Source organism: Cygnus olor, chromosome 5 (assembly GCF_009769625.2).
Source record: "Cygnus olor isolate bCygOlo1 chromosome 5, bCygOlo1.pri.v2, whole genome shotgun sequence".
Classification (NCBI taxonomy): Eukaryota; Metazoa; Chordata; class Aves; order Anseriformes; family Anatidae; genus Cygnus; species Cygnus olor.
The window spans coordinates 49,489,869-49,515,066 of record NC_049173.1 but is presented as its reverse complement, the minus strand read 5'-3'; the positions used below and the strand labels follow the sequence as shown (position 1 = coordinate 49,515,066).

Genomic DNA, 25,198 nt, shown 5'->3' with positions numbered 1-25,198 from the left:
TAGGTGCATTGCATTTACATAGCTACATGCTAAACACTGTTTGCACGTATGAGGTGAAACGGATAAAATTATATTTACACCATTACTGCCAATTGCAAGTAAAATAAGCTATGCTAATAAAATCTGTCTCTACTAGGGATTTGGCAAAAGAGCTGTATCAGTCATGGATCACCTATCTTTATGCTCCAGATCTGATAACATAAGCTTGTATCATGTACCCTACATAACCCTCTATCACTTCATGAAGACATCATCACAGTATGTACGCAAAAGTTTATTACATAAATTGGTAGAGGAAGTCAAAAGCAAGTGTAAAAATCAGACTACTGACAACCACAGCATGGCTTCTAAATATAAGGCACACCAAACAAAAAGGCTTTCTACTTTCATTAATTACTGCTCAAGGGAGAGTTTATGCTTCAGTGAGTGTCAATAGTTTATATGCTATTAATTTTTTATGAAGGGGCAAAATCTCAGAACCACAGAACAATGTGAACGGACTTGTATTTTTCTTAACGGTAGCAATCCAGAGCCAAGAATTAAAACCTGAAAAGCTCTGTGTCTTCTATATATCTATTATTCATTGCTGACTTGCTTCAATTTGTTCTTTTAGCTTCAATATATACTTCAACAAATTATATTCGAGAAAATAAACAAATCTGAGGTCAGGATGTAAATTCATCACTAAAGCTGTTACTTGTTTTTTCCAGAATTACATGGTAGCATTTCTTTTAAAAATATTTAACATTTAACACAATTACCACATTGGGGGGGGGGGGGGGGAGGGGAGATGATTAGATTTCACTGAATGAAAACCATCCTCTAGCATTACAATTTCAGATTAAAAAAAGTAACTACATGATGTAATGCAACTTTCCTACTTAACATACTAGAAGCTACCAAAAATTACTTAAGGGTTTTAACTTGGCAGCCATAAGACAGACCATCTGCTCATTATATTATTCCCATATTACATAGGATAAAGCTTTAATAACTTTTTATATATTTAAAGTTAAGAAAACGTTTTAAAATTACTTCCATGTATTATGCAAATGGCATATGAAACAGATGGCCCTACCTACCATAGCCAAGTCAAAATGCTTTCATGATTTTGATGGCTTTTAGTGTGTTAACTGAAAAATTTATTGCTAGAGTTGAGCTTATTTTTAGACTAGAATATTCACTAAAGAGTTTTTGAATTTCGCGCGAGTACAAGATAGACATTTTTTATTTTTTTAAACAAGCTACTCCACGACTTAACAGATTAAGAAAAATAGACACATCAATATTATGACCGTCATGAGTGCAAGATTGGGAGCCTGAACATAAGATGGAGGCGGCACCAAAACATATCAAATTAAACACTTCTGTACAACGCCAAGAAGAGACATTTCATCAGAACTGGAAAGGAAAGATGTGACTATCCCTTCCGAGCTACTTTATAAACCCCTATCAATACAGGATAGTAATGGAGAAACATGAGAGGAATAGAGAAACACGAAAGAGAGCAATCTGCCCAGGGAAGATACCAGAGCTTGGTGTGACCATTTGTTAAACAACAGAATGCTATACCAAACTGTTATTATTAGAAGTATGCAAATTATGGCAACTCTTCAGTTTAACCACTACTACAGAAACGTGCAGACTAACACTTTCTACTCCATCATGTTAGCCAAAACACAAAAAACGGACGAAGTAAACTGTATTTTGTGCTCAAAATATACTTTATATCCTTTAACTTGCCCATTTCACACACATGCCTAATAATCGCTGAAGATCCAGTGTTGGCACCATGAGATGCACATTCTGACAGCAGCATACCCTGGTGGCAGTTATTGCTACTAAATTTCCTGTCTCCTTTCACCTGAACATTTGATTACTCTATTTATAGATGTCTTGGGAGAGGGAAAAGGTGAGCAGAGAACGTTAAACAGCTTCTACTGCACCATCAATGTTATACAAGGAACTCATTCCTCCATAGTGACAGCTGATAAGCTGTATGAAGCACAGATACCACTGCAGGTCTGCACTTAATAAATACATTCACATAAATGACTCATTGGAAACCCATCGCTACATAAGTGTCAGATATCTTACTTGCAAGGGGAAAACATAAATGCCTGAGAAACTCTGAAATCCTCAATCACATCTAACTTAGTGACAGCAGGTAGGAAGGTACAGATGGAACGAACATGGCCTCAGAAGACCAGTTACTGCTGGTAACTAACATGCCCACCTTTTACTGTTTGCATTTACAAATTCCTACATCATCAGCAAATGTGATGAGAAAGGGCAGAAGCAGTCTGAGACAATCAACAATTTTAACATAGCTCTCCCAAAACCAGTGTCTGAGCTGATGACTAGAAACGTGGTGTAACAGAGGTTGACTTACTTTCTGTTAATACATTAATTTTCTAGCATATTTCTGAAGAAAGCACAAGCCACTGCTTAAAGAAAATAAACCACTCCAGAATAAAACCAAGCAGAACAAGGAATATAGTACTTAAGACTTGAAAGAAATGAACTATCAGCCCACTAAGGGAGCAAATTGTGACAGAGAAAACTATCAAGTGAAATCACCTATTTCTGTTAATAGTAATTTTTACAGTGCATTAAATCTAAAGATACAAAGTTGGGGGAAAAGAATCTTGCTTTCTTACGTAACTCACTATCCTTCTTTGTTTCTTGTAATCTGAAACTTGGATTTTAACAATGTTAAAAAGTCTTGGATTTAACCAAGGAAACTTGGTGTTTAACAGTGAAAATTGAACCTGCTACACTCCCTCAAAGAATCAATCACTAGTCTAGTTAAAAACAAGACTATGAGTCACTCAGCTATAAAGTATGGCATGTATTTAACAGGAATCTCAAGTTAGCAAAAGTAGTATTTCCCTGAATGTCTGTAGCAGCTTTCTACAAAAAAATCTGCAAACATTTCATTTCCAAGTGTAATAGCAGAGCCTGGAGGCACCTGAAAGGCTAATACTATTTCGAAGCAATGGTTAAAAAAATCTGTCTGCATTTTAAAACGTATTTTCAAACTCAAGTCTTGTTTATGAAAGAGATGTTTTGAAAAAATGATTGTTAGTCAGAACATTTTGAATCTGAATTCGTCAAAGAATAGGAGCTGAAGAAAAAGTCCGCAGTTACTTTGTTTTGGCTCTGTATCTCTAAGTAGGGATAATACTTTAAATTCACACAGTAGCTAACACTGCTGTCAAGGCACTGATGGCCACTGTTAAATGTGACAGCAGTACCATACAATCCACATTGAATATAAAAACAAAATCTATTTTATTTGAAGTTAAAGGCTTCTTAAAGTATCTCCTAACCTATTCTCCCCATCTGCTTGACAGGTTCTTCAAATTACACTAGGCAACTAATCCAAAGAAAAATCTGGAAGAAAAGACGGCTTTTATGAAATAGACTTTTCAATTTCATGGAGATTGCTCTTGGTTCAAGGAAGAAATAAAGGAATATGAGGTTGTATGTTACTGAAATATCTACATACTCTTTAGTGAAGATTCCTCGAGGCCCAGAAGGTGTAACATTGCTTGGATCTAGTCCATGTGTCTCCAGAATGTTGCGAGCTGCAGGACTTAAGCGAACCCTAAGGAAATGAGGAGGAAAATTAACTATTTAAAACAGTAAGGTTTACTTCTTTTATTTACTACAAGAGAAATTATACAATTTATGCTGTATTGTGCAAGCAACAGCTGGGGGAAGAAAACAGTTCGATGCAAAAGCTGTGATCCTAATACTAAAGACAGACTCTTCCCCTCACCAAGCTTCAATATCAAGTTGAATTTAAAAGCACAACAGTGACTTACAGGGACCAAAATAAAGAGTAGAAAACCCATCTTCAAATTTTCCTTCCTCAGCAGTATAGTGGGAAAGGGTTATCAGTGCAGAACCAAATACATTCTTTAAGACTAGCTTGTAGTAACATAAAAATGAGTTTCAGGAACTTGGACAAAAGGGTTGCTCATCTCTACTATTGTGTTGGCTAGTTGGCTATGACTAATGCAGTTTAATTCTTATTATAACATTATTTTTTTCCCTAGCTTCCATTTTATTTTATAGTATTGATTTAATGAAGCAGATGTTCTTTGGGAAAGCAAGTCGTATAGATGTAGCTGCATAATTCAGTATCTGCTTTGGAAGACTAAATATGAATTCATCCCACACTCAAACATATCTATTTGTTATTTCCTGAAGGAGAATATGTTTGCACTACATCGAATTTAAGGACTGTCCATACGTCCTTGTCAAAGGACACACCATAAATGATCATTTGATGCCAAAGATGCTAATGCATCTCTGGAATTAACAGCTGCAGAGAAACAGTTGCACTTTTGACAAAAATACAAAACTTAATCCTTTCAAGTGCATGGATAATCGTCCTCCTACAGGTAACATTTGGGCATTGACCGAATGACCACTCAGTTGGTTCCACGCGTCTTTCACTTCCATTACAATAGCCCAAATGATGGTATCAAAAGTGAACATAGCAAACCAGATTAGCAAAGTAAGGAGGTATAAAAACAAGCAAAAAAAAATCCACATAAAAAAAAGGCACAAAACCCCAAACAAATGAAAACAACCCAAACCAGAACAGTTTGAGTAGCACATGCTGCCAAAATGAGAGTTCCCCATTCTTTTCTTTAATAGGCTGACTTCACAGCTTTTATGTTATCATAATTCACTCCAAGTGGGGAGTAACACCCTGGCTGACTTGATATTTTGTTTGCTTGTATAACGACATATCCTAGTCAAAAATCTCCACCACAGTCATTTATAAGCTCTAATGTGAAACTGTTGTTTGAATAAAACTCTTCAGTTTGGATTATCTGCAGCAATGTCTAACGTGCAGCCTGCAATACAACCCTGTGACACATAGATTACTGTTACCTGCCTAACACTTTGGAGTTAATATATTTGCCTTCTAAGATGTTTGCAAATGCTTTTCATACCCAAACATATAAAAAACAATCAACAACAACAACAAAAAAAAACAACCTAACAAAGAGCACACAAACTCACGATCTTGAGTTTTTCACAATTCTGTTAGGAAAATGAAATAATTTCTTCCTAATATAAAAAAGTGGAAGAACTTAGCATGTTTGGAGTGAGCTATTTGTTGTTGCTTGTCTTTTTTTTTTTTTTTTTTTAGGAAAAAGATAAAGCAAGTTAAAGATAAACTGATCATCTGATGATAAGTATCTAATGATAAGCATTAGCATCCATCAAATGTAAAAACAACTTTTTCCTCATCTAATCTTAGAATACTTCATAAGCAATTATGTATCAGAATAAAAGCACATTAACAGAAGTTGCTCTAATAAAAGTATGTTGTTTGAATTGACTTTTTGGGAGTACAAGCAGAAAAATATTCTGAGAAGGCAAGCTTTACTACATCACACATACTGAAACACTCTCTTAAATAATAGCTTAATACTAGGTAAGAAAGGAAAAAATATTCTTCTTGGTTCAGCTCTGCTGATCTAACTGAATAAGAGTTCCATTTCATAATGAGCACAGAAACTCACTGCAATTTTCCAGGTGGATGTTCCAGTTTAGGAGGAGGGGCTGAAACTGAAGGACTTGCAGGAGTTGAAGTAGGTGCAGCTGCTGGTGGAGCCAGAGAAGATGGATCACTAACATCAGCTGGTATTTCAACCTGCTTCCAGTCCTGTCCTTCTTCTACCAGCAGACCAATTAGTGAGCCCAAGCGTACATTTTTGCTTCCTTCTTCCACCTAAATTTAAAGCAATGAGAACATTAAGTTATATATTGCATTGTCTAGACTAACATGACTAAAAAGGGTAGATGTAAAAATTTCAGGCATATTAATGACACTTCATCAGGAAAATATATCCCATTTTATTTCTACTATTAATAATGAAGACTCATGACAGAAATTAAGTACAGCTGCTATGTTAAGGTGAAAGGGAAATATTAACTTACATTAACACCTCAAAATCCCATACATCTAAAGTTAGCTAGCATTCAGAAGTTAAAGTGAGGAAACTCAGAGTACCTCTGGGGAAAAAAAAAAAAAAAAGCCCTGTTTAGCTACTGAAAATGAGTGTGGATGCCTAATCTTTGGGAACAAAGTCTGAAAATTTTGCTAGTTATGTACAGCAAGATACTTTGAGATATCCACACTGTATCTAGCAATGGTACTTTTTAAAAACACAACTTTGTAAATTCAGAAGCTAAAAAAGAGAAGCCTCAACCCCATAGCAACAACTTAACTTCTTTTTGAGAAAGATAACACTTGCTTCATGCTATCATCCACTGCTAAAATTTGTCTATTTTAACATAACTGGTGCCAAATAACAAGTGTGTCCCAAAGAAAATGCCAGCACTTATGCGATATACAATTCACTATTTCAGATAACATCTGAACAGAAATCTTACAGAAAGATATAATGTAATTAAACCAGATAAGGCCAATCTGTTCCAGGTGTTCTTTTCAAATTAAGACGTATCTGTACGACAATCAAAATAGCTTTTTTTAATGATTTCGCAGATAAAAGCATGGACTTAAAAAAAAAAAAACAAAAACAACAACATTGACTTAATAACCTAATGAAGGTCTCCACAATAGGGTACTCCCATGGTCTTTGGAACAGTTGTAGAAGCAGAATTCTTTAGATCCTCAAAAGCAGTAATGTTTCCAGGGCATCATGCCAGAAGTTAAAATAGCTCTTGGGACCCACAGGTAGCCACATATAACTTAGACTGTACCAAGCCCAAATAGAGTTAATTTCCAACAAAGGAAAACACACTAAAGCTCCACATAAAGCCATATTGCACAAACATTTGCCTCAGATGGAGTTAGTACACATCTACCCGCACTGCTGACATTTTGACCAAGAAAATGCAAATCACTATCAAATGTTTGAAAGTCCAAACTAAAAACAAGACACAAAATAAATAGAGACACATAGCACTGAGTATAATATTGTTCTTAGTAGTTTCATCAAGTTTTGTAGACACCTAAACACTAATAAAGTAGAATGCTGTAAAACTGTAAGAAGTGTACTAGGCAGATGCAGATACTAGAACATTATTATTCAGGGAACATGGTTGTCTGCACACTTACGTCCTCTAACAGAACGCATCAAATTTCACTGGATTACCTGTCCCCCTCCCTAGAAGGGCCAGCACTAGATGTAAGAATGAACAGCAAAGCCAGTCTGTTCTGAGTATATTCTCATAAAACATTTCACATTTACAGCTTTGTCAGTGCACTTCGTCTTCTCCCAGGAACATTACATAAATTTTGGTGTAATACTTCTTTTTAAACGAGCATTCACTACATGAGGAAAAAAAAATCTAAGACAAATATTTCTTGTTCTGATCTCTCGATGCACTTTTTTCCATTAATACTCTGAAAAGCTGTATTTGAATAAAAAAGTCTGAAGTGCTCAAGATTTGACTTTTTTTTTTTTGAGATGAGTTTAAAGTACCTGGGAATAACAGAGTGCCAAGCAAAACTCCCGAACTGCTTAGTGTAAGGCTGAAAGACCCTATCACAGAAAGGTCCATTGATAAGTGCATTTAATAACTGCATAAGCTTGCAGTATTGCTACCACTCATAGCCAAATAAAACAGCAGCTTGAAGCGGATGCAAACATAACCTACCTAACATAGCCACTGAAAACACAAAAAAGGGTAAAAACAAGAGAAATTATGCTATAAAACAAAAAAAACACTGAAATTATTCACTCTAATAATTTTACAGCATTATCTTATTTAGCACTGAACAAGGCACTTAAAAACCTCCATTTGTCAGAATAGGAATCAGATGTTTGATGCTGAATACAAGATTCATGCCAATGACAACACAAAGAAATGTCCCACAAGTTCAAAATACTTCCTGTGTTAATATGTAGCAGCATTTTTTTTTTCAAAGTGAGAATTAAACATTTTTTTTTTGCATGTTTTCATTCCTTTGCAAAGGCATGTATGTACAATAAAGAACAGCTCCATTTTGAGAAGCAGTCTACATATTGTACCTGAACAGAAACCGTAAGCACTAGGATATGCTTGTGGTGTTAATTCTTCATTGCAATTTTGGTTTAAGAGTACTTTAATGATGCTACAATTGCACATGCAGAAATCCAACAGGGATGGTTGACTATTCAGTAATATAACAATTCTACTAGTCAGAATTTGTTTATAGACCAGCATTGCATGAGCATTCAAACCCACCAACAGTCTTCATAGTGAGCCTATTGTGCTTTTGTGCTTTTTCTCATATTCATTACTCCTCAAGATAAACAGCTGTGAAAACTCCAGCATTCCTTAATTTCCAGTACAAGTTTCCAACCCAAATGAATGCACAGTTTATATTTTTAAAAACACGTACGTTTAAAAATATTTTCAAAAAATAAAAATACATGCAAACAGCTTTTGCAGCTCAGAACTGGAAAAGAGAGAAAAAAATATATCAATTAACTTTTCACCTCCTGGATTTTTAATCACATCTTCTACATTTCCAAAATTCACAATACCAGAAGACCCCTTGCATAAGTCTCAGTGAACCCTGGAATCTCAGATGTAGAAAGAGCTAAAATAAGTAGTTTCACAATATTTCTATTACTCTGTGTTTAAGTGTAACCCAGAAGATTCTAAAAACTCCTAGCTTAGCTGACAAATCAGCAAAGCACAGCCGAGCCATTCCAGGGAGAAAAAGCTGGAGAAGATTACTCCTCTATGCAATTAAAGTTTCCTCTGAGCTCGTGCCACTGCAGCACAGTGGCAAGTAAGGTGGACACAACTCATGCTGGCTGACTACAGTGGAAGTTTTACACAAAGTAGTTTCTGTTCATAGCAATTCTCATTTAGGTCATGAATGAGAAAATGGTAATGGATTTTAAATAAAGCTCTTTAAAACAATCATTCATCCTCTGTTTTCAGTCCAAACTGAACTAAGTATTTTAGGCAAAAAAAAAAAAAGTCACAGTTAATTTAAGAACTAACACTACTGAAAGAATAATCACTTTTCCAAAATTACCCTTCTAAAATTTTCATTCACTCATTTAAGTTTTTAGTGCATTTTATACCAAATCAGATGTGATCATTAAAAGACAGATTCAGAGAGAAAAGGAATGTATGCATATGGACCTATTTTATTCTTAGCCTGCTCTTTCTTATATCATACATACTTGCAGCATATAGTCATTAAAAAAAAAGAACAAAAGGGTTAGAGAAGCCTGAATTCCTTCAATCTAATGAACCTTATCTCTTTAAAGGTAGAAAACCACAGTGTTAGTTTGCATTTACTTGACTCAGTTTTCCGCTCAGTTAACATAGTGCAGAACTGTAGCTGGAATCAAACAACGTAAAACCGTTGCCTTGTTTCTTTTAGGAAATGAGTAAACTTCAACTGATTTGACCACTTAAATGCATTACACTTGTTCTTAATTCCCCATCAACTACATCACATCTGAAACTTTTGAGATGATCTTTGAAAGGATAGCCTTTTCAATATGAAATCATCTTCCCATCCACAAACCTGAGCTTAATGTCATAAATTTTGCACAGAAGTCTCCTGAACATCCAGTATAGAGCAGGATACTGCAAAAAGACTATTAATAATTGTACTCAAGCTAAAAAAAAAATAAATTAAAAAAACAGCAAAATCGCATCCTATTGCTCCCCTATTATTTCAGTTCCCAAAAACGTCAGGTTCATTCTATACTTTTTAGGAGACTGGAACAAAGTTTAATATCTATTCTGTGTTACAATATTTAAGCCCACCATTTCCAGATTCCAAAATGGAGTATTAACACATTAAAAATTTGTTTGGCATAATAATCAGTTCATGCTACTCCAATAAAGCTGCCTCTCTTCCCTTAATCTGAAAGACTTTACAGCTATTATCCCCCTTGAGACATCTCCTTCTCAGACTCAGCTTCCAGTGTATGATTGTTATTGGATGGTGTGGATGTCTTGGCTAAGGTTGAATGCCACTGCTAGAGAATCTAACTGCTGCCACTGTTGAATGTTGCTAGAGTCTGGTTTGATTGATAATTTAAAAAAAAAAAAGGTACCACAACAGCAAAATACACATAACGAAATTTTGGAATCTGGGATGTTTTTGGAATACAATGCAGGGAACAGGAAAAACGCAGTTTCTGAAATACTAATGCTACCTGTACTCATCATGAACCACTATTAAAGATGCTTGCAAGTCAGCACTGGAGTCTACTATCCTTTCCTTTATGTCTCTTGGGCAAGCATACTTTAAGAATTTTGACACAGAGAATCCCCACGTCTCCTCTTCATATAATCTCACAAAGCAGTATCTGTAAATGCAGAATAGGTACTTCCTATTCAAGAAGAAAATGAAGAGGTTGCACAATAATTTTCAGAAGCATTCAAATCTGAAGACGAAAGAATTAAAAATAGTGAAACCATTACTCATCTACCAGTTATGAAAATAACAATATGAAGACCAAAAAAAATCCCATGCTTTTGGAAGTGTCTGCTGTGAGATTTTGTTCTGGAATACCAGAATGGATTCTCTGAAAATTACTAGATGTGCTGATATGCAGTTGAATGCAACAACTAGAGAGTTTTATCAAGGTGCTACCAAAAAAAAAATGGTCTAGGGAAAATTACTATTTAGCAATGTAATTACAAGTAGGAAAAGGTTTACAAACTTCTTATTTATATGAACTACTGCTTGAAATGCAAGTTTTCTTGTAGAAATTGCACACTAATAATAATTTCTTATAAACCCTGACAAGCTTAACTTGCAGCTGCATTCCATCCTAGCTCACTTCTCCTCCCAAAAACTCCTCCCACCTATTTTGATGCATTCATTTTTGCAAAGAATATTCCCTTTGCTCGTACAAAAAAGGAAGATGCTAAACGGACCATCACTTCTTAAATGCTCCCACAAACAAAGGCAAGTACTCGCCCCTTTTTGCAGAGGGTAGCTACGCAAATACATTCTGCTACAACTGCATTTTCGTACAACAGCGACAGGCAATGTAATCTACCAACCCAATTAGCTTTTGTAATAGCAACACAAACAAGTCTCACTGTGGGCAGGGTAGAATTTCGTCTTGCACGCTGTTGGCTCTAGGAACTAGTTGTAGCTACACCCTTTCTGTAATTTCTAAGTAGCTAGATTACAACTAGTAGCAGTATGTCTATATACCTCCACAACCCCATCTCTTGACTAGATATTCCCTAAATGAGACCTCCCTGACCAAATTACATTTTATCTACTATAAAAATTTGTCATCAACAGCATTCTCTTTCAGAGTGCAGTCCCAGTTCTCATTAATTGTAGGGCAGTTACCAGAGTAACACTGTTTAGCTGACACCAAGCATATGGGAAAGTTATCTCCTGCCACTTTAATTAAGCTATTGTTTCAGAGCAGGAGCCATCTTTCACAGACCTAGCCTTAGTAAATGGCATTAGAAAGAACTACTGCAATCGTTATTTTTCATCTTCAGGACAGTACCTAAGAAAATTGGTTTTACCGCTTTGTAAGATTTTAAGAAATTGATAGAAAAGGAAGGATGATACTGTGATTAAGTCAATGAACTGAAACTTAAGACAAAATTCAAGTCCCTGTCTATATGTGAGTCTTTGCTTTTACCTCACTGAAGCAGCACAAGATCTCTGCTCTTTAGATGCCTACTTGCAAAACAAAACCATTTAAAAATGGGAAAAATATCCATATGCCATTGGCTTGAAAATCCAAGGTCAGTCCTAAATCTGTTTCAAAGAAGGAGTATTTATTCCTGTACTACCACTGTTCTTCAATTCAAGCAGTTTATCCCCTTGGTGTGGGTGCAATCAAATACTTTGATTTTTTGATTTGCAGTCAAAGCAAATCTACATTGCTAAGCTCGAGCAACCAAGATCCTTCCCAATCACAGCCAACTCTTAAGTAACTTTGCTCAGCACCCTTGCTCTTCAATTTATCTTTAGTAGCAACAGGTAACCAAAACTGTTTATAGGAACCCAAATAACATCAAAATGCCACTCATCCTCTTGTATTTACTTCTCCATCTCTACATTTTGTCCACTCCCGTCTTTCCCAACACACCACTTGAACTGTTTCTATAAAGGGTTTTCATTATCTATTGCACATATAGGACAAAACAATTTCTCAAAAGTTCTTATTCAAAACTGTTCCAAGTCACTGTTACTGTGTAGTTATTGTGCATGGAGGGGAAAAACATCTACTATACTCCACCAGCACGAACCATTAGATAGTTTTGAAAATTTCAAGTAGTAAGCAGTTTGGGAAAGAAATGCATAAGAAATGGGAAAGGGAGAAAAATTTTGGTCCTCCCAAGCAAACCACATGGTTGGATTCTTTGACTGTAAGGAATGAAGCCTATAATTTATCCATGGTATCCATTTAGAATGAGGTAGAGACTAGACTATAAGCACCAGGCAAATGATGCTTATAAAAAAGTGTGGTTTGCAAGAAAGAGTATGTTACAGCTTTACTAAACATTTCACAAACAGGAACCACAGAAGATCACTACTGTATTGTTGGTTAAAGCACCACCCAAAACTACATATTCCAACTGACTGTCACTTTTTTCTCTGAGAAAGAGGAGTCAAACTGCAATGTTTCACAGGTGTAACTCATAAGGAACAAAAGATATAAATTAATACAACTCAATTGGACTAACCAAAAATCTCTCTCTAGATATGTCTAGAAATTACAAATACAAGGGGTCTGGTATATGTACTGATATAAATAGAGCAATTATTTCTCACTAGGAAGCAAATAAGTGCATTATACTAAGAGCCGAGCAGACTGAAAGCTGTCTAAACTAGTTTTTGAGGCACTATGCTAAACAACAGTCTCAAGAGAAATTGTAACATCCTACTCAGACAGAATTCCTACCAGTATTTTGCCAATACGCCATCATCACTCGATTCCATGGTAACCACCGCTTTGTCTGTTTCAATTTCACACAATGCATCCCCAGCATTCACCGTTTCACCTGCAAAATATAACAGAACTTAAGAATACTTAGACTAAACTTTACTTCAGAACTATTTAACCATGGAAGACAGACACTTAAACATATTATACAGGCACTTTACATCCTTAAATATATTCTATAGCTAGCAGATTCCCCGTCATGATTTATCGTGATATATTGTATCTTCAATTCCAAATATGAACACTAAAATTCAGGAGACAGAAACTGCAGCAGCAGAACACTAACATATCCATTAAAATTCCAAATAGCATTGTTTATAGCAGGCTTTCCAAAAGGAAGTACACACACACACACAAAATGAAATTTATTTGCACGAGACCATCAATTAGTAGCACTGGCACAATACAATCCTCAGGCCTTCCATTTCATTGGCTAGCCATAAGCCTAAGCATGATGTTTAAACCTGTAATTATAGAATAATGGTCTTAGTCAGCAGCATCTGTAACTAAGTATTACAGTTTCATAGTTTGTATCAATATTATCAAAGATTTAAGAAAAAATCTCAGGAACTTGAATCTTTTTGGCAAGCTTATCTGCAGGCTTGCTTCCTCAATCTCATGCAATCAAAAAAGGTCTTATAGAAATGCATTTACTTTGTGAAATAAAATAAGCACAAATGTTAGAATCTGCTTTTGCAACATTACAGAAATCCAAGTAGAAATAATTTTGAAGTCTACCCTTCCCCTGCTTTTCAAGTATACCTATAACTGCGGGCACATGATAAAATTACAATGGGTCTGGAATCCTTCAACACACCAATACTGACCAGATGGCCTACATTAAAACTGAAATTACACTGAAGACTTTGAGGTAGTTGACGCTTTGGCCTCCAACAAAATGTGATACTTTTCTTATAGAGCACTGAAAAAAATGGGGTCAATATGTACAGTCTAACATGTACAGATGTTAATATTTCCCCAGTACCAGAACTGCTGCAACAATATATCTAAGCACTTAATTCGTTCTGCTACTGATGCTTAAGCATCAGAACACACAACCACAAAAAAAAAAAAAAAAAAACTTGTGCAGGTACAATCTGTATTTAGGTAGATGATACACTTTTAAATTTTATTATTAAATTCTTGTCTGTTTCAAAACTACCTCATTAGAAAGGAAAAATAAAGCATGATTCTTGTGATCTCTGCAGTAACAAACATAAAAGCATTCAAGCTCAACCAATTACATAGTTTTAGGAGTCGTAAAAATTCCTATTGTGGAACTTGGCTGGGGAGGTCACAAAGTAGCACCTGATTATTTAATTTATAGCTCTAATTGCCGCGCCGCAGTTTGTGATAACTAGAGCATAAACAGTCTACACAGGAAACTAAATTTCCAGGCTTTATATCTGTGGCTTATCCCATTGGATCATTAATTCAAGTGCCTATATATCCTCAGATCATTAGGGTAAGTACTTCACAGATGTTAAGAAAGACCAAATGTTGGGTAAATTGTGCAATCTGCAAATGCTAACATAGGCAAGCAGAAAGGAACGTTAATTCCATGTCTTATCTCTTCTTCTCCCAGCCTGTAATCAATCTGTAAATGTTCTGCACCTTAAAAAGAATCTTGCTATTGAGGCTGCTTAGCACTAGCTTAGCACTAACCTAACTCTAACGGTGCCAGCTAGGCAAAAACAAATTTCATGTGATGTCCCTTACAACTTATCTCATAACTTAGATACTTAGGCTTTCACAGAAAGGTGAGGATTCCCTTACACAGGGAAGACAGAGGAGGAATCTTCAGGGAAATGGGCAAAACCACTTTTCCATTTACTTTTTGTTTTGTTGTTTCCCTTCCCTATCCCAGTAAATACTGGCAGCCAAGAAGTGGTCAAAAATTGGAAGGAAACTGTTCATATGCAATTTTCAAGAACAATTCATAGCAGCCTTCAACATGTCACGGGGTTTCAGTATCTTAGTGCTATAGAAAGAATCATAGTTATTTTCAGTAGACTGCAAATTGTGATCACTCCTAAATAGCACCCACTTTGATGTCAATTACAAATCAGCTTTCCAGCAGAGATGATTGGAATGAACAGCTTTGCAAAATATATCTGTTTTATGCTTTCTAATGAGAAAGCAGTGTTTCCAACAGAAGTTGCCTGAATGGTATCTGAGATTATATAATGCAATGAAAAAGCCTTTTATACCCCTGTCTCCGTCCCCCCCCCCCCCACTTTTTTTTTTATAATTTAAGTGATTAATTTCTTACAGCTAGAATGATTAGTATTCCTGCTGAAGCTGAGTTTCCTTCGTGGAAATCATATCCATTTGGCATTCAATAGCCTGCATCCTCCATTCAGTTACTTGCAGACAAGTATCCAAAACACAAGATACAAACTGCATTCCTTGGTACTCTTTGCAAATCAAATCAAAGTTGACTGAGCATAGAGACTGAACTCCCTGGAGGTGACGTCTCATAAGAAGGCCAAGTTACACTGCATTGGGAAACTGCTAGCACTGTTGCCTGGTCTGTTTCCTGCCCATGATAACACGAGGGTTTTAGTCTCCAGGGCTGTTAATCCACCATCTTTCATCAACATTAAATTCATACATAATAAATACAAGTTTTTAGAAACACAGTTTTGTTTTTAAGTGAAGGACTTTATTACCCACAGGAATCAACATAAAACTGCATTAACAATGAGAGAGAAGAATAAAGCTGTCAATTAAATTCAGCGTTTTTCCTTCTGCTGTACTGAAATCATCTGCCATCCTGTGAAACTGTAAAATGAGAACATTTGATACTCAAACAAAGAGCAGAAAAATGATCGAGTAGTATTCTACTGACCCCTGCTGGTTATAGTGGAAAATAACACTTGATATGCAATCACCAGCCTTCTTCTGCCAATTGCTTGACAATATGTATTTTCTCAGATATGAGATTATCAAACATTTATATTCAATTTTTTATATTCACTTTTTAATGTTTTTTTTTTATTATTTTCCAGACTTCCAGATGGAAAAAAAAAAGTTCGTTGGCACTTCTGTGACCATAGTTAGTTCCTAACAAGGCAATATCTTCTACTTAGATTTGGTCTTGCTTTGAAATGGCACATATAACAATGAAAATCCTGAAATAGCTTCTCAAACTCCAACCATCAATTAAGTATTAATTCTAATTTAGTTAAAATACTTTTATTTTCCTTTTGCATTGTGTTTGGAATGTAGCGAGAGAAAAATCACTGTATAGCAGTTACTTCCTAGGACCAGTTTATAGGAAAACCGATTCATCCACGTTTTATGGACAAACTATCATATTCTTCCTCGTAAATTCTTCAGAAATTCTTACCAGAAGCAAAAGATCATGTCCATTACCAGAGAATCTCTGAGCTATAATGCTGCCACCTACCTCCCAAAATGTATTCAAACCAGATACAAGCAAAGTACTCCAGTAATACAGCGATGGAGGATGTACGAACACTTAAAAGGCTAGCCAAAAGAAAGAAAGGACTTACATTGTCAGAACAGTCAAAGTGGATGTTTTGGTTAAATGGTGCCCATCAAAGCTAATGGACTAAGAGAAGTGTTTTACTCCAAAATGTGCCCGCTTCTTCCGTAAAACCAAAAATGTCTGAGTACAAGATCTCTACGGTCATCTAAAACTTCACAGTGCACCCTATACAAATGGACAACTGCCACCTGGAATCCAAAACTACGAAGTTCAATTTTAATATTACACTGGAGAAGGAGGAAGGGTAGGAAGATGAAGAAGTTTTTACTGACAGAATAGGGACTGCTGATCTTTTTTGCCACTTAAATACGACCTATGTCAAGACAAAACGTACACTCAGACTAGTTATCTAGCTACTCCCACATATTTTAACAGAAGCCTATTACTTTTCAGTTGTTAGACCACTAAGATCCCTAGATGACAAGTTTTATTTTGGGGGGGAGGGTTGGGGATTGTTGATTTTTTTTGTGCATGTGACATATTTCCCCATTTGGAGAGCAGGCTATGAAACAAATTTAGCTTTTCCTGTCAGTTTTAATTGTTAAACAAAAAGATGTTAAACTCCTAAAAAGCAGCTATAAAAAAACATGCACCTTTTAAGTTATTTCATCACCCACCAGAACAATCAAACAGAAACCCTCCCTAAAGTCAAGGGTTCTCAGGCTTCTAAAGTAACTGTCTGTCGAAACAACATCTGGAGTTAAAAGAGAAAACAGCAACAACAACAAAAAAAAGGCACGCCACTTACACCCTGGAATAACCTAATGGAAAATTTTCAATATATGGTCAAAGCAACCTTTTAGAAGACAACTAAAGGAAAAATGTTTAAAGACAACAATTCTAAAGCGGGGTATTGTTCAAGAAGAAAGCAGCCACATACCAAACATTTTGCTTCAAAATAAGGTACAACCTGAAAGAACAATCTTATTCTTATAGAAATATAGCTGAAGAATTACAACTGTGGACCTAAGGGGGAAAAGAAGTCTCACCTTCCTTTTTAACCATTTCACAATGTTTCCTTCTTCCATTGTAGGAGAAAGGGCAGGCATGAGAACCTTAATTGCAGGCGTACCTGTAAGACAAGAATATTATTTAGACTAGATACTTTTCCAGTACAGTTATTTTCTCAGTAAATTGCTTAACTCAAATGAAACTACAAATGAATGGATCTGAAGAACAATTGAACAAAATATTCACTACGATGCTCTTTTTCTAGAACGTACATACAAGCATGCACTGTAAACGTACTCCCAAGAGCACCAAGGGAAGCAAAGCACAAAGCACTAAATCTGTCTGTTACACAGAGAAGAGCCAACTTGAATATGAAGCCATAAAAATATAAAGCTTTAAATAAATTGAACCCTGTCTTAAGTAAAAATACGATATAGACACTTTAGGTCTGATGAAGGCGACTTCAGACGCTCATGCTGCTTCAGCTTTGAAGCAATTAGTTTTTAAGGGAAACTTCTCCTAGGACTAAGACTTAGTGCATTATTAAAAATAGACACTAGTATTTCAAGTAGCCCTCAGTTCAGCTTGACCTACTGAACAATGCTTTGGTGGATGAAAGTGAAGCACAGTGATAAGACTTTTGTCCAACAGAAATATAAACAGAAAAAAAATTTACGACTTAGAGCTCCAACTATGTGGATGTTACCATGCATCGAATGAAAATGCAACAAGAACAAATAACATACCATAGAAGAATAATCAGCTATCACGAAGCTGTGAATTTTCTTCCTCAAATAAATGTCACAAAATTCTAAAGCTGAGCCACCAATACCCTCTGCTTCATGCATACCAGAGGCATAGGTACTAAGCCAAACTGGGTTTCTTTTTTTTTTTTTTTTTTGGTGTTTCTACATGCGGCCCTGCATATGCTTAGTTCTGCCCCATCAGAACTTCTCTGAGCAAAACCTTGGCTAAAATGCCGTGCCATAGCCTCTCATTCACTCCAGGACACACAGGCAAACAAAATGAGTCTCAAAGACAAGTGAGCAGGGAAGGGAGTCCAAATGTAAGACTTGTCAGATATACGCAAACCCAAAGGAAAGAAAAACACCAGGCACACAAGTGTGCGTGCACACCAATCTCAATCCTTAAGAGAGGCCAAAACTGCTGCAGTCACAAGAAATTGGATGAGAGGTATTGGTAAGTTACCCGTTGGTGTACCCTGATGGGCTATGAAGGATCGGATACTCCATCCACCAATGTCTCAGTGGTATTCAGCAGCATTTGTCTCTCTAGTTATGCAGTCTGATTACAAACATATGAGCACTGTACCTACAAAGCACCTCCTGTTCTATCTCAGAGTGTCTCTCTATCCTCAGATTTCTAGTCATGGGCATGTGTGTGAGGACAGAGTGGGGTGGGAATGTACAGAACGTATCTAGCCAACTGTCAGAATCATTTCTCACTCTTAACCAAAGGCGAGAGACTTCTAACTTAATTATGACCCCTGCCTTAATGCTTAACTGCAATATTAAGAGCGTGCCAAGGCAAAGCATGTAATCCCATTCCCTGAAATTCATAGTCCTGGATTCCAAGACCAGACGTTTCATCAATTTTCTCAAAATCTACCACAAACACTGTGTGTTCCTTCTCCTCTCCACTTCAGGCTTTGGAATTTTTTCCAAATGACAGATTAAAGCATATTTTTTAAATTAATAAAGCCCCCCTGATCCTAGTACTCTAGACAATGATGATCTGCCTCCTGCACTGATAAACCGTTCCAGCATTTATTTATCCCTTTTGCTAGGAAACCATATCTACTTTGCAGTCTGAAATTGCCCAGCTCCAAATTTCAGTGATCGGATCTTATGTCTGTTAAAAAACTTGAAAGCTTTCTCATTCCAGAGACCTTTCACAGGTAAGCATCTCTATACAGGGACCAGGTAAATTCTCAGCCTTTTCCTTCCTGTGACGAGCCAAACACAAAGATCTGCAGAGTGCCACGTATTTAAGCAATAAAGACCCCAGCCTCCCTGGCCATGACACATCCACATACTTGGCACGGCCGGCCAGGAGATCACTGCCACGAGCCAGCCAGCTGAACCTTACCAGGGCACCCGAACACAGCTGCAGAAGTGGCCCTGCACAGCCGAGCTGCGTGACACCCACGTGGGACTGCGAGCGCAGGGCTCGTGCCACAGCCGACGCGGGGCCTGCCCAGCATGCCGCCTCCTGCCCTCTGATCCTGCGCGCCACAGGTGCACGCAGACGTCCAGCCTGTGACACCGGAGATACCCTGCTGACCCTCTGCAGAGAGTTACGAGGCCAAACAAATACACCTCTTTAGGTGCTATTTTGGAAGAGTAGTTTTCCAGTGCCTGGTCAATTTTTAAAGCCCTTTTTGAATTATTTTTATCAGAATTTGTATTAAGTTAAAGCACAGAAATAGACAAATAGGAAGAACACTGCATATAATGGCAAACATAATTCTGCTTCATATTCCCTTTTCTCTGTACCCTGTCAACAGCATTAAGGTTTATCAACAATAGGAAGCAGCAGCACATTTCTCCCAGTTCCTGTATTGCTTAGAACAGGAACAGCTTTAAAAACTTAGGAATGACCCCATTTTTTCCCATTATCCAGAATAAAATGGGCAATGAAATAAAATCAGGGGTTTCAGCTAAAAGGCCAGAATGAAAACGTTTCCATCCTTACTTCCAAGTCCTAAGAGTTACCATGGTTAAGATCTCAGAGAAGACAAAGACAAAAGGAAAACTTCAATTAATACACAATGTTTTACAGGATTTAAAAGCATCCACCTCTGTCCTGTAATTAATTAATGTTAATATATCCAATAAATCTGCCCTTGCCTGTCTCACTGCTTCAGGATTATGAAAGAATTAATTATTAAACTTGTAAAAGGTATTAAAACATAAATATTTCAGAGGTTAGGTAGAGTTAAAGACATTACATAGTTTTTCCATTATTGCTGGACACAATGCATTTTTAAAATGCAAAATTGAAATATTGTATTGAAATATCTAATAACCTCAGCAGCCATTAATGACCTCGCCATTTTAAGAGGCACAGAGAGCAGAGAGTGAGCTATCTATTCCCCAAAGTCCCCAGGACATCAAAACAATCAGGGTCGCGCTCCCCAAAACTCTTGAACTGTGGAAATGAGCCCAGTGTATACATGGTTCATGTTTCCAGAAGACTACATGAAGAAATACACATATTTCTTTCAGCTGTCTATTCCCTGGGTAATTTTCCTTTTCCAACTCAGCCCTAGAAATTGTTCCATTCTTTCTGTGATACTGAAACGCCTTGTCAGGGTTGCATTATTCATTACCGTAGTCCTTAGAAATGCATCCAGACAATGTTCTGGGTAACACTGCTAGTCCTCATCTGAACTTCCTCCAAGAAGTTTTTTTTTTTTTTAAGTTTCTTTTACAAGCTCTCATCTTGGACTAATACACATTAAAATGATCTACATTAACAATGTATATTATTCTGTGAATTCTTATCTGTGCTCATTTACCACATCATGTTTTATCTATGATTTTTTTTTTGTAACACTCCAAGTTAAAGCATGAGTTTACTTTTCTTTATGCTATGTACATTCACTGAAATACATTTATAGGTAACAGCAAGTAGAAAATACATTACTGGAAAATTTACATGAGGTAAATAAATGCTTTCCATTTCATTTGTCTAACTTGATAAGTCAACTTTGATGATCAAATACAACAAACAAACAAAAAAAATTACTTTGAAGTCATATCCCACAAAAATCTAGGACTACCTAGAACTTGGACATCCTTCACTGAAAAAAATGAAAGAATTCCACATTTCTAATGAGAAAAATATATGTTTTTAAACACAGCGTGTCATACTTTTCGTTTTAGTAAAGAGTTACTTGACCAATTCCCCACAATATGCTCCATACCATGGCATAAACCCAAAACTGAGCAACAAATCTGGGGTACCGTAACATTTTCCTTTTCCTGTTATGAGCAGCTACAACAATCCATACAGTCCCTTGTGGTCCTTTGAAGGAATCAAAAGACAAGATCCAGCAGCAAGCATATATGAAGTACTGGAAAAGTAAACCAGAGACAAAGCAGAAGGAAGAATCCAAAAATTGAGGCATGCATTAAAATACATCCTCTGAAAATGAGAAACTGTTGTGCCTCATTGCAATAACGGAAAATGCAAGTGAGGAGCAGCATTCAAACTGAATGTGTGAGGTGTACGACTCTGCCTTTAATAGTGACAAACAAACAAAAATTCTACCGTCATGGCTCTGCAAAAATATTTAGGAACCGTAACAACAAAACCTAAGTTTGTGAAAACTAATCCTATGCTCCACTTTCTTTGAAGATGTACTGCAACTTGCAGGGCCTATACTACTACTTGGAATGTAGCTGACCTTTTACTTCATAACAGAATTCTATATTTAGTATTCTGGGTATGAAATAGACACAGAGTGATGGGATTCCAGGCTGGAAAAGAAACATCTGGCTGTAAAATTCTGTGCATTGTCACTCAAGACTTAAAATGTATTGCAAAACAACTGTTGATGTTTTCTTTTGGACTGTTGAGATGTTTTCTTTTAGACTGTTCACCTGAAAGTTCAGCAAGCTGTTTAGATTACAAAACAATTTGCATATGGAAATATTTTGATCACAAATACATTCAAACCAAAAGAGTTATATAGACACATCACAGGTCAAAACTTAAAAGGAAAATACGAGTTTACTTGTAGTTGCTAGGTGTTAGCTCTTGAAATTTTTCTGCATCTTCCTACATGGACGTTGCATACATTTTAAAATCCATCTTATTGTCTGGGGTAATCTGGGGCCTTGGCCAGCCTGACCTAGTGGGTGACATCCCTGCCTACGGCAGGGGGCTTGGAGTTGGATGATTTTTAAGGTCCCTTCCAACTCTAGCCTTTCTATGACTCTGTGAAAAGGAATCATCGTATTCACATAGAGAATTCCACTGTACCATAAAAGCAGTCCTTATAAGCGCTCTAAAGTAAATATTGTTGCTCTTTCATTGCATGTAAACAGAAAGTTCTGGCAATTCACACAATCCCATAAAGATGGGGCTCACTCAGTTAACAGAACGTAGAGCTCTGAGCACGTGAAAATTCTCAATTCCCAGTCTCCATCCACTAATTTTACTGCTATCAATTTGAAGTGTTATCATTTAACATTTACCTGACTTTAAAAAATGAAGGAAGATCTAAAAAACTACAACAGAAAACCTTCACATAAATTGTAGCTACTATTTTAAAGATAACCCTCTATGTAGCCAAGAGCATTTTTCTTGGAGATATATTTTAAGAATTATGTCAAATGTGGGCATGAGACTTCTGCCTCCTCCTTGTAGAGATTTAATGCATCTTTACACTGTATATTTAATGAACTAAAGAGCAGACCAGTAGACCTCTGTAATAGGCTATTAGCCACAGTCTGAGAATCTTGGTGACAGTGAATTTTGTACTTAAACATATCCAACATAACTTTGGTTCATTGCCTTGTTTGACCTCCTTTGATATGGAAACAGTTACAGCTTTGTCAAAACAAACAAAATGATTTAACGCGCCCCACTGGTGAGCTGTTTCACAACTTCCTAAGTAATACTCCCTAGTGACAACAGGTTTAAAAGATTTACTCCAACCTGACATAAATGATAAGACTAAGGAATACTAAAAAACTAACACAAGAAAAGATTGACAGACCTCTAATATAAAGGTTGATTCTATTTTTCTTTCTATGAAGAACGTACATAAGTGCTCTAGCCTTACACCAAGTCTGCTGTCCAGCTCCACAAAGTTACTAGAGGGTCAACTATCTGTCCAAACCTAAGTAATTTATACCAATTTGCCACTATTTTGAAGCAGATCTAAACACTGGTAGTTCAGCTAATGTAATTAAAGACATCTGAAAGCCTACGCATAGACACCGCTGGAATTTCACATTTTTCAGCTTATGGAGATGCACAGTGTGACCTAAGAGATAACAGAGGGTTAAACCAACAGCAGAAGTTATCCAATTTTTGCTCCCATCACCCCCTTTTTTTTTTTCCCCCTCCTTGACCTCCCCTATAGGAGGGAGGTCATCCTGTGGCACATCCTTCATATTCCACAGGCAGGAGGCAGATGGTGCCCTTTAATACAAATAGATTAAAGCAACGTTGTTCTACTCGCTGCAACATAATGCACTGGCAAGGCCTGCCAGCAGGACAAAAGAGAGATGTCACAAGGTATCACAGAGCCCTTGCCCCTAGCTGGACTACAGTGTTGCAATTACCAATTAAGAGGGAAAGAGCTATCCTATTTCCTTTAATAAAAATAAAGCTTTTATAAACAGATAACTGCTTACAGGCAAATCTAAACCACCACTTAGTCTTTAGGCATATATTTAGACAAAAGGTATATGAAGACCAGGAATTAAATGTCAGAAAAACAACTAAAGAGAAACTGTTCTCCTTGATACCCCTCACTGTTTTCCAGAAAGGTGCCACACTACTGCACTGCCTGCCTAAGCCAAACTGCAGTGAGAAAGACCCCTGGTGTGATGCAGGGGCATGAGTGACATGCCATATACATAAGCATCTTGGTTCACTCCCCCGTCTCACTTACCAGCTAATAGCCAAAACATTATGGAGAACATCCCCAATGTTCACCTGCTTTAATGACACCTAACCTACCTGAACAGCCTGTCTCCTTCACCTAGTCCAGCCTTTGCCAACAGCTTTATGCATTGACTTAGCTTTTCAGTGAAGGCTTAACCAAAAGAGCAGAGGCAATACATGGTTTGCTCTTGGTACATTTCACTGTGTAACTGACTAACTCTTATTTCTCATACTAATTTACTTACAGACAATTTCTTTGATACTTCTGCAAGACAAGAACTGCATCATCTTTATGCCTTGACCTTCCCAAATTTGTTCCTACACTCACTCTCACTCCCGTAATTTCACCAGATTTCTGCTGTACGCTTTCTTGCTTTCTTTCCAAGGCATAGATGAGTTACCTCTTTGAAATTGACCTGTACTTACATTTTCTTTCTTCCTTTATCTGTCTGCTGTCTGCCTTTTTCCATGTTCTGTGTAATTCCATAACGTTTACAGCGAAGAATGAAAAGTATAAGTTTTCCTAAAAGTTTATTAGATAATGTTTTTAAAAGTGTAGATACCAAAGGCTTGAATATTACTATCCTAGATGTCCTACAAAGGAAAACATATGTGGACTCCTAGGAGAGTTAGGATACAAGTTATTTTTAAAAATGCATAAACTTGAGGTCTGTTGAGACAGTTACCAAACGTAACGTTGACAATGCATATTGGAGAACTAGCAGCATATTACAAAGGCGCATCCATAACCAACACAGGAACTGAGCCTGGCAGCCCTCACCCGGCGCTGAGGCCAAGAATCCACCTTTGGAATTAAGAACAGCATTTCAGTATAAACCCTAAATTTGACTCCTAAACTCGCATTGAAAAACAGAGCATCTGGTCACAGACAGGAGCAGCTCTTATCAAACCTGCCGAAACGCGCTCGCTAACAACTCGGCTCGGCCCGGCCCGGCCCCACCGGCCGGCCCCGAGGCCGGCGGGCCGCCCGCAGCCAGCACTCACCGCGGCGCTGCCGGGAGCCGTGCAGCAGCCTCCAGCCCCCGCGGGCGGCGGCGGCGCCCAGGGCCGGCCGCCCGGCCAGCAGCAGCCTCAGCGCCCCGCCGCGGCTCCGCCACAAGGAGGCCGCCATCTTGCCTCGCCTCCC

General features: G+C 37.2%; 1 protein-coding gene across 1 annotated transcript in view; it reads right to left on the bottom strand.

The window, feature by feature from the left end:
* The window catches only part of PDHX (pyruvate dehydrogenase complex component X), a 40,428-nt gene extending 15,245 nt beyond the window's left edge, over nt 1-25,183 (bottom strand). The window contains exons 1-7 of the mRNA XM_040558141.1: nt 25,057-25,183; nt 12,900-12,999; nt 10,170-10,346; nt 7,654-7,665; nt 6,851-6,920; nt 5,550-5,758; nt 3,512-3,610 (exon numbers count right to left, since the gene is read on the bottom strand). Coding sequence (XP_040414075.1) covers nt 3,512-3,610; nt 5,550-5,758; nt 6,851-6,920; nt 7,654-7,665; nt 10,170-10,346; nt 12,900-12,999; nt 25,057-25,183 — 794 coding nt within the window. The remainder of the gene's footprint in view (nt 1-3,511; nt 3,611-5,549; nt 5,759-6,850; nt 6,921-7,653; nt 7,666-10,169; nt 10,347-12,899; nt 13,000-25,056) is intronic.
* Between the last annotated feature and the right edge of the window lie 15 nt (nt 25,184-25,198).